Below are 10,352 nucleotides of genomic sequence, written 5' to 3'. Positions count from 1 at the left end.
GGGGTGCGGGCCCGTGGGGGCACACACAGTCTCTGGGTAAGAGGGGTGCAGGCCCGTGGGGGCACACACAGTCTCTGGGTAAGAGGGGTGCGGGCCCGTGGGGGGTAAACTCATGCACGTGACTCAGCATGTCTGGGCTCCTCCCATCTCCCTGAATCCGCACTCTGGGAACGCCATCTGCTTCCTTAGTCCTGACAGATCCGCCAGTGCTGTGGGCCCTGAGAAGAGCAGGCTCCTGTCCCTTGTGAAGTTCTTCTTGGTACCCCGTACACAGGAGAGAGCTGATGCTCTTGCCCCCGGGGCCTGCCCCGCCCCATCCCCCAGCCCGTACCCTCCTGCCTCCCGCCTCCCCCACCCTCTCCCCATCTCTGAATTGGCCTCTCGGCCTGGCCTTCTCAGTGTCCTTCCCTCCAGCTGACAGGGTCTGGCTCAAGGTCACTGCAGTAATTCCATACCCGGCTGCCCGGCTGCCGCTGCTGCCACTGCCACCTTATCGGCTGCTGGGTTTCTGTTTCACTCCCTTTTATTTCTGGGCATATTGTGTTCGATAAAACCCTTTGCTTGTAACACCGCTGGCAGCTCTCCCGGCCACCCCCTCCCGTGTTCCTTCCTCTCCTTCTCCCTCCCCTCGGTGCTCCCTTGGCCTCACCCTGCCCTCTCTTCCTCCCCACCTTGTCCCCTTACACTTCAGTGGGGGCGGGGCCTCCCGGTGTCTCTGACCCCTCCCTTCCCTCAGCTCAGTCAGAGGCGTGTGGAGAAACCTCCTCCATTTCCAGCTTCTAGGAGAAAGTTCAAGCAGAGCCTCAGGGCCCACACTGAGGGCCCCCTTCCACTACGCCAGGCCCGTCAGGAGGGCCAGGGCGGCCCTGGTAGGGCTCCTGGTGGAGTCAGGATGCCTGACTGGTTCTGCTGGTTTCAGTGGCCAGTCCTGGGAGGGGCTTGCGCTTGGTGGGCTCTAGGGCACCATTATTTCTCACCTTGACTCTTGCCACCCGCCAGCCCACAGGCTGGGGAGGTAAAGACAGGTCTGAGTCACTAGTGATGGGGAGGGCAGGCGTTAAACAAGTGTTGGCTGTGGCATCCCACAGAAGGCCCGCCACTGCCGGGACAGAAAGGCAGCAGAGGGAAGGTAAGCCCGCTTTCAGCCAGCACTCTCCATCTCGTCTGTGCCCCCACAAGGTCCTACCCTCTGGGTCCAAGCTCTCCCAGGCACGCGGGCCCTGATGAAAACTGCCAAGGCTTTGAACTGAGCCCAGGTTAGCAGGGCTGGCTGGAGGGGGAGTTGAGATGGCAGGCAGGGGTCGACAGGCTCCTTCTGACTCCTGCTGGGTCCTAGGGCAGAGCTCCATCGTTGGTGTTGGGGGGGTGGTTTGGGTGGAGGCCAGGTCCAGCTAGTGAGTGTGTGTGTGTGTGTGTGTGTGTGTGTGTGTGTGTCTCCACACCAGAGGAATGGTGGTGGCAGGGGGATTTGTGTTTTGGTTTCTGGTAGGGCCCTGGGAGAACCTTTCTCTGTCTTGGGCCTGGGTTTGCTTTTAGCGGATGGCCTGGTCTTGAGGCTGTGGGGAGGGCAGTGGGCTGGCCCTAATCTTCCCTCAGCTGGGAGATCAGAGGTCTACCACGTGCCCAGGGTCTTGGGGGTCTGGGGAGCCCAGGCTGCCCTTGCCCTCAGGGAGTTTTCATTCTGGCTGAGAAGGTGGGACTGAGACAATAAAGCAATCAGATGAATGAACTGGATTCGTATTCTGGACACCTAGGGGTTAGTCCCAGCTCTGCCACCTACATGCTGTGTGACTGTGGGCATGCCATACCCCTCTCTGGCCTCAGTGCTCTGGTGTGTACAATGGGTCCTCTTTGGGAGGCAGCCTCCCCCAGATGCTCCTTCCTTGTCTTGCTGCCTCACTCCTCCTCACTCTTGGCTTCGAATCTCGGATCAGCTCAGCCATCACCTCCTCTGGGAAGGCGCTCCTGATTTCCCTAGCTTGGGTACTCCTGTGCTCCTCTACACCCCCATGCTGGCCTGTGAGTGCCTGTACCCTCTCAAGGGAATGTGTGGCTTGTACAAGGGGGCCAAGGCTTGTACTCCATGCTTGCCACAGTGTCTGGCTCAGAGAAGTCCCCAGGAAATTGGTGTTGAATGAATCAAGCTACAAAAATTAACAGTATAAGAAGAGAGCAAAGTGAGGATGGAGTAGTTGGAAAGGATAGGTCTTACGGCAGATCCCAGCAGAAACAGAGGTAGTGAAGTAGAAGCAAGACAAGTAGGCATTCCTGGGGGGTCACTTTCGTGTCCCTAACTAAGAGCAAAGACTGTGGAGCATGTCTGCCTGGGTTAATCCTGGTTCCGCATTCACCAGCTCTGTGATCTTGGACAAGTCGTTTAATCTTTCTCTCAAACTCTCCCCATCTTCGAACGGAGGTAATAATAATAATGTCTTTGTAGGTGTGATTGTAAAGATTAATGAGCATGCAAAGTTAGAAGTACCTGCTGAATAATAAGTAAAATAAGAAAAATAAAAATAAGTGCCTGCCGAAGGCTGTTCCTGGCAGCAGGGACACCCTGGCCAGGGCTTTAGTCGCTGGCTGAGTGGCCAGCAAGGTGGCCCATTGCCCCTAAGTTCTAGGCCCTCTCTTCCTCAGACCCATGTGGAAGCCAAGGACACAGCCGCCCTGCTGAGAGCACGGCGGCCCACCCTTGGAGACCGTGACCTCTCGACGGTGGCCCTCCTTGGCCCTCCACCTTCGGCTAGGGCGGGGGCCGCCCATCTCCAAGTCCCCAGCCATGACGACATCAGCGCTGCGGCGCCAGGTGAAGAACATCGTGCACAACTACTCGGAAGCGGAGATCAAGGTGCGCGAGGCCACTAGCAATGACCCGTGGGGTCCGCCCAGCTCGCTCATGTCGGAGATTGCCGATCTGACCTTCAACACGGTGGCCTTTGCCGAGGTCATGGGCATGCTGTGGCGGCGGCTCAATGACAGTGGCAAGAACTGGCGCCACGTGTACAAGGCGCTGACGCTGCTGGACTACCTGCTCAAGACAGGCTCCGAGCGTGTGGCCCACCAGTGCCGGGAGAACCTCTACACCATCCAGACGCTCAAGGACTTCCAGTACATCGACCGCGATGGCAAGGACCAGGGTGTCAACGTGCGCGAGAAGGTCAAGCAGGTGATGGCCCTGCTCAAGGATGAGGAGCGCCTCCGGCAGGAGCGGACCCACGCCCTCAAGACCAAGGAGCGCATGGCGTTGGAGGGCACGGGCATCGGCAGCGGGCAGCTGGGCTTCAGCCGTGCCCGCGGTTCCCCGTCCTCCTACAACTGTGAGTGAGCCCAGGGCGTGGCTGGGGACAGGGAGGCAGCCCGAGTTCTGACCCTGGCTCTGTGACCCCAGCTGTGGATAAGAATCCCCACCTTAGAGGGATGTCTGAGGATTCCGTGAGATAAAGAGGGTGACATGCGAGGCCCAAGGCCCGCACATAGTAGGTGCCCGACAAGTCAGTGCGAACAATGATGTTATTATAGGTTTGTTATTGTTAATTCGCTGTCTGGTAGAGGCGTGGTGGCGGAAGCATAGGCTCTGGAGTAGCAGTCCTTATTCTGCCCCTTCCAAGCCATGTGATCTAGACAACCAGCTCTCTGGACCTCAGTTTCCTCGTCTGTAAAGTAGGCATAATCTTATTTGCCTCAGTTGTCCAATTTGAGAATTAAATGAGACCTCGGCCCTGTGCACAGACACACAGCACGTGGTGCTGCTCAGCGGCATTCTCCTTGATCCCCCCAACTTGAGGGCACTGCCCTTGAAAATGGGGGCAGCTGCAGAGCATTCTCAACTCTCCTACTCTCGAAGGGAGGCACTTTCCTGATCTGAGGGGCACTCAGGATGGCCCTCCTTGACAGTATGCTGAGAGCTTGGAGAGCTGTGACCTTGACTGACTGGAACCTCTCACCCTCCCACTGCACTTGACCCCAAGCTGGATGGGGTGCAGCTATAAGAGTCCAGGAACTTGAGTCAGGGGACCTGGGTTCAAGTCTTGCTGCAGGACCCTAGCCAGGCACCCCTCAGAGCTGTTGCGAGTCTGTAAAGGAGGGATTGGACTCTTTTATCGGGGTGGAATGGAGACCTTACACAAAGTGCCAAGCACACTGCCTGGTCCTCCGGGGCCCACGACTGCCAGTTGTTCCCTTCCCCCTCAGTTTCCCTCTCTGAGCCTTAGCTTCCTGGCAAGAGGGGGGCGGGGGAGCCTATGGGTACCTGTGCGGTTACGGAAGCCACGACGGATGGTTCGTCGTTGCAGCCTCCTCCTCATCCCCCCGCTACACCTCCGACCTAGAGCAGGCCCGGCCCCAGACGTCAGGAGAAGAGGAGCTGCAGCTGCAGCTGGCCCTGGCCATGAGCCGCGAGGAGGCTGAGAAGGTAAGGCCCCTCCTGGGGCAGCCGGGGGGCGGAGGGGATGGGAGGAGGGATGGGTGCCTGCATGCCCCACACCTCTGATTCTCAGGCTCCCCTACTCTGGTCCCCAAAGCCCTAGTCCTGCTCCCAAGGACAGCACAGCGCCTGTGTGCCTTGGGTTGGGTTACTGGGATTGGGGTCTGACTCCCCACCCCCAGTCCTCTCTAGCTGGGCCTGGAAGGGGTAGTGTGTGTGTGGTAGGTGGGCAGTACTGTTTGTCTCACGGGGCTGCTATCGCCTCATGGAGGGGAAGGGGTGAGTGTGCTGACAGACACCTTCCTTGGAGACACAGAAATATGCTGCCCCCCATCAGCTGTCCTTATGGGGGGCCCCTGCCACAGCCTCCCCGATAGCCTCCTCTCTGCCATCGCCTCTGTGGATCCAGGCAGACCTGGCAGGACACAGCTGGCCTCGCACAGCAGGGCTTGGAGAGCACTCAGGGGACCCAGAAGAGAAGCATGAATCTTCTTGATTTTTAAACTGCATCTCAGATCCAGATCCGGGCAGGGAGAAGACCACACCCATACTGCTGTCTGGCGGCAGGCTGCCCACACCCACTCAGGGCGGGCATTTCTCTCTCCACTGCCCTTACCGGCACAGGGCGATGCTGCCCCTCGGCCCAGGAGTGGGCGCACTGGGCCAAGTTCACCCCTCTCTTCCTCCCTCGCAGCCGGTCCCCCCAGCCTCCCACAGGGACGAGGACCTGCAGCTGCAGCTGGCCCTGCACCTGAGCCGGCAGGAGCAGGAGAAGGTAGTGGCCAAGCCTCCTGTGCTGGTGCTGGTGCTGGTGGAGGTGCTACGCGGGCACTAACCAGGCTCTTCCCCCTCCCCGTGGTGGTCCTGCTGCCCCTGACCTCTCAGCGCCCCCCACCCTACACTCTTCTTGACTCCAGCCAAGGTCCCCTCAAGTCCAGCCTGGGCTGCTCATGCTCTCCTCACTCCTGTGCCTTCTGCAGGAGGTGAGGTCCCGGCGGGGAGATGACTCCCCTGTGGCCAATGGTGCTGGGGCCGGACCCCACCGCCGTCGGGACAGAGAGCCCGAAAGAGAAGAGACAGAGGAGGAGAAGCTTAAAACCAGCCAGGTAGAGGGGACTGGGGGCTGTGGGCTGGCAGAGCCTGGGAAATGAGTCGCGTTAAGTATCTGTAAACAGTGTAGAACAGTGCTTGGTATCTAGTAAGCACTAAGTAGTGTTAATTCAATGAAAATAGGAGTGGAGGGGGTTTAGCAGACCCAAGTCCCGTCATGCATGGGCTGATGACTGAACTGGTGGCAAAGTGGGATGCAAAGAATCCTGACCTGAGATTCCTAGATTGGGATTCTGGATTTGCTGCCACTTACTTTATGACTTGGCCTCATTGTCATTGTCTTGGCCTCAGTTTCCTCCTCCGTACAGTGGGCTTGTTGGACAGTTCTGGCTCTGACATTCTAGGATCATATGATACTATGGATCAAGACTGGGGGTGGCCTCAGGCATATGGTGCTGAAAACATCTTGGGCTAATACACACACTTTCCAAGAGGCAGGAGTGGGTAGCTGTTGGTAGCAAGGCGACCTTCCAAAGCCATCCATGCTATCCCTCGGTTGTCTCTGTACCCTTTCCGCCAATGTTCACTGTGGCCAATTTTTCTTGGACACTGACTTATAGAAGTAGGCTCATCATAAAATGTGTCTTACCACTGATGGGCTGAGGGGCAGGACAGCTGAGGAAAGGGTCGGGCAGGCCTGCCTTCTATCCCAGCTCTGCCTCTCCCTGGCTATGTGGCTTTATGCAATTTGATTCCCCTCTCTGGGCTACAGCTGGCACATCTGTAAAATGGGTACTCCACCATCTTCCCTACCCACAGCACAGGTTGTTATGAAGATCAGACACTAAACAGATGAGGAAACATTTTATAAACTGGAAAGCACTGTGCAGAGGCGAGGAACCATTAATAGATGTTTGTGGAATGAATAAAGGAGAGAATGAGCTGGAGCGAGGATGACAGGTCAGGGCCCGCCCTTCCTCCAGGTCCCACCCTCTCCTGAGCATGGTTGCCTCTGCCCCCAACAGTCCTCCATCCTGGACTTGGTGGACATCTTCGCACCAGCCCCGGCCCTGCCCTCCACACACTGTTCTGCGGACCCATGGGACATCCCAGGTGGGCATGCAGGGCTGCAAGGGGCTCCCAGGCTGGCCCCAGAGAGCCCCTTCCTTCCCAGCCACTTGCTGGCATCGCCTCCCCGCAGCTGAGGGCCACTGGGCAAGCACTGCACCTCTCTGAGCCTCAGTTTCCTCTGTGTCTTGGGGTTGTAGTGAGGGAGGGGGCATATCTGAGGAACTCAGCTCATGGGAAACTCAGAAACGTTCTCTTGTTGCTTCTGGTCACCCTGGGTTTCCTGGCCCACCCTGTCCCTGACTGGGAATGTGGCCTGAGCTGCCTATGCCTGGGGGGTCCAGAATCCTGGAATAACTTGCTGAATATGGGCTCCAGCTTGCTGGGTAGTCCTGAGTCAGCATCCCATCTGTGAAATGGGTCCCTTGGCCTCCCAAATTGGTCTGGGTAACTGGGAAGGCCCTGGACTGGGGGTTTGAGTGGGCCTGGGGTCACATCTGTGCTGTCCCCATTTCAGGTCTCAGGCCCAACACAGAGCCCAGTGGCTCGTCCTGGGGGCCTTCGGCAGACCCCTGGTCTCCAGTCCGCTCAGGAAGCATCCTGTCCCAAAGCCAACCGTGGAACTTGCCCCCTATGTTCTCCTCCTCTGAGCCCTGGGGCCGGACCCCAGCGCCACCTGCTGGACCACCCCCCACAGACTCCTGGGCACAGACCTCCCCCCACCACAAACTCCCCAACACTGGGGCCGAGCCCTGGGGGGCCTCGGTGGAGACCTCCAACACACCTGGTAAGTGGAGGGCCAGGGGGTGTGGGTGAGGGGCTGGAGGACTGCTCGGTCCCCTTACCTCCAGTGCCAAGGGGCAAGAGATCCTGTGTTAAGAGGGCAGCTTGTCTGGAAAGGGATCAGCCCAGTGCCTGCCCTTTTGCCAACCCATCTCATCTCCCTTTTCCTCCTTGGCTAGTGCTAGATGGTACCTCGACCTTTGACCCATTCGCCAAGCCTCCAGTATCCACAGAGACCAAGGAGGGGCTAGAGTGTGCCCAGGCCCTGCCCTCTGGGAAGCCCAGCAGTCCTGTGGGTAAGCAGGAGTCAGGGAATGTGCAGCTCTGGGGAAAGAGGGGCCCACCCAGAGCTGGCCTCTGCCTTCTTCCTCTCACAGAGAGACCACTCATTTCTATTCCAGAGCTGGACCTGTTTGGAGACCTCGACCCCAGTTCCAAGCAAAATGGCACAAAGGAGCCAGATGCCTTTGACCTGGATGTGCTGGGGGAAGCACTAGCCCAGCCCAGCAAGGACACCCCAGCGCGCCGGACTCCTGAGTCCTTCCTGGGCCCCTCGGCCTCCTCCTTGGTCAACCTTGACTCATTAGTCAAGGCGCCCCAGGCTGCAAAGACCCGGAACCCCTTCTTAACAGGTAGGACACCACCTCGTCCCTGCTGGGTCTCAACACTGGAGTCCCCTGCTCTCTCTCCGTCTCTTCCTTCAGAGCCCAGACCCTGCCCTAAAATCTTAGCTCTTCCGTATTTCTAAGACCCCAGATCTTGCCACCTTGCCCCTTCCCCACTTAGGGCTCTGTGCCCCTGGCCCGCTCCAAGGCCCCCAACCCAATCTCGTTCCGCAGGTTTCAGCACTCCATCCCCCACCAACCCGTTCGGCGGGGGCGACCAGGGCAGGCCGACCCTGAACCAGATGCGCACCGGGTCGCCGGCGCTGGGCCTGGCGGCCGGTGGGCCGGTCGGCGGCTCCATGACCTACAGCGCCTCCCTGCCCCTCCCGCTTAGCAGCGTGCCGGCCGGCGTGACCCTCCCCGCCTCGGTCAGCGTCTTCCCCCAAGCCCGCCCCTTCACGCCGCCGTCCCCCGGGAGCCTGCCGCAGCCACTGCTGCCCACCTCAGGCTCCGCCGGGCTGCTCAACCAACCCCCGCAGGCCAGCACCAACCCTTTTCTCTGAGCAACGCCCCCGCCTCGGGCGGGCCGGCGCGTGCGCGTGACGCCCCGCCCCGCGTTGACGGCGCTGGGCCTCGCCCCCTGACGTAAGCGGGGTGGGGCTGCCACGCCAGGACCCACCCCGGGAAGGAAGGAAGGTTGAGACTCCGCCCCGAGGCCCGGGCAGGTGCTGCTCGTCGGCCTCCGCGGACTGTTTGCAGCTACTGGAAATGAAGACTGACGACTTCAGTGGGGCCAAGACCACGCCTCATAATAAAGAATGGAGCCCGCGTCCTCAGGTCTCACCAAGTGGACTTTTTGCCTGGCGTGGCGGCCAGGCCCGGACCCCAGCACGAATCACCGGCTGCCGTGGGAACGACTGCTCCACAATGTGGGGCACAAAAATGCTCCCACTTCCTGTACAGCACCCTCAGCCTGGCACCTTCGCTTCCACATGCTCCCCAGACTCTTATTCATTCAACCATTTATCACACATCGGCGCGGGGGATGATCTAATAGCAAGGGACAATAGACAGTTGTTCCCTTGCGCACTCGTTATGTGCTAAGCACTTTAGACAGATTATTTCATTTAATCCTTGCATCAATGTTCTGAGGTAGATAATATTACTCCCACTGAGGAATGGCTACATAATTTGTGCAAAATGAAAACGTGGGGCCCCTTGTTCAAAATTGGGTTAAGATTATCAAAACGGGAGCAGCAGAGCATTAGATCAAGTGCAAAGCCCTTGGCCCTGCTCCCTCTTTATAGGTGAGGCTCAGAGAGGTTAAGTGGCATGCTCAAAGTCACAAAGCTAGCAGAGTGGGGCTGCGATTCAGAGTCAGGGGATCTGGCTCCACAGCTCTGAGCTCCCACCCTGGGCCCCAGATTTAATTCACAAGTACTGACTGGCTGCTGTGGACAGAGTGCTAGGCTCGTCTGCGAGGGATTCAAGAATTGCTAAGCCCGCAGCCTCCAGGAGCTCAGAACTCACTGGGGCAGGCAAGCCAGATCCAAGAGCCCCCACGATCCTTTGTTTTACTGAATCACTTACATCTGGCTCTTACTCCTCTCGTCTTTTCACCAGGACTGGCAAGAAACTCAATTTCAGCCATGATCCCTCCTGGGGGGGCTTGTGTGGGGTCTGAGAAACCAAGGGGAGGAGCAGGGCCTGGTACCTCATTCTGAGGGCCACCATGGTGACCCTCACTTCTCTTCTACTCAATGCTCTCCAACCACTGGGCACTGATGTGTCTTCTTTGCTCAGGGTTTGGCTCTGCAGGCAGCAGGCCAAAGGCCTGGGGTAAAATGGCCTTCCATAGGCCAGAAACACGAAAGTTGGTGGGGCAGGACACAGTGCTGGTCTCCTTCCTAAGGTGGGGGTGGGGAAAGGAGCTGCTTTGTTTTTTTGGAGGGAGTCAGTCCTACTGTACCTGTTACAGGCAGAGTGGACAAGAGCATCTACTTAGGAGTCAGACTGACAGCATTCAAAACTGCTCTAAGGTTTGCACTTAATAATCACTTGGTAATAAGTGGTTATGCTCCCTGACCTTGAGTAAATTACTTAACCTCTCTATGACTGTGCCTCCATTTCCTTACTTGTCAAATGGGAACAAGAGTTCCTTCCTTATGAGGTTGCTGTGTGGCTCCTCCCAGGCCAGTGTCCATTCAGCACAGGATCCACCCTGTTCAGAGACTAACCATGAGGAATGAACCTGCAATACCCCTCATTCCTGGTTTTGCCAGGCAGTACCCAGACCCATCCATCTTCTGCACAGACCTGGGAGATCTCCATCCTTCTTGGTCACTGACCCACCTTTCGCCCCTCCTCAGCCTGGGTCCTCCTCTTCTAAACTGGCTCTCCCTGTGGACACCGCTTCCCTAAGG

At 58.2% G+C, this 10,352-nt stretch overlaps 1 protein-coding gene across 3 annotated transcripts; it reads left to right on the top strand.

Moving 5' to 3' along the window:
• The first annotated feature begins 790 nt into the window (after window positions 1-790).
• Window positions 791-10,037, top strand: EPN3 (epsin 3). 3 transcript variants are annotated; one of them, XM_059908668.1, is made up of 10 exons: window positions 791-1,129; window positions 2,638-3,317; window positions 4,293-4,411; window positions 5,118-5,198; window positions 5,404-5,529; window positions 6,457-6,586; window positions 7,059-7,328; window positions 7,504-7,620; window positions 7,726-7,956; window positions 8,164-10,037. In XM_059908668.1, exons 2-10 carry the CDS (start codon window positions 2,780-2,782, stop codon window positions 8,490-8,492), a joined length of 1,941 nt encoding a protein of 646 aa, XP_059764651.1. In that variant the 5' UTR covers window positions 791-1,129; window positions 2,638-2,779; the 3' UTR covers window positions 8,493-10,037. The 3 variants fall into 3 exon arrangements, with proteins under 3 accessions (XP_059764651.1, XP_059764653.1, XP_059764652.1); XM_059908669.1 differs by having other exon boundaries at window positions 792-1,129; window positions 6,499-6,586; XM_059908670.1 differs by lacking the exon at window positions 5,118-5,198.
• Window positions 10,038-10,352: the final 315 nt, after the last annotated feature.

The sequence above is a fragment of the Balaenoptera ricei genome, chromosome 20 (genome assembly GCF_028023285.1).
Source record: "Balaenoptera ricei isolate mBalRic1 chromosome 20, mBalRic1.hap2, whole genome shotgun sequence".
NCBI classification, from domain to species: Eukaryota; Metazoa; Chordata; class Mammalia; order Artiodactyla; family Balaenopteridae; genus Balaenoptera; species Balaenoptera ricei.
This window is presented reverse-complemented; position numbering and strand designations above follow the sequence as displayed.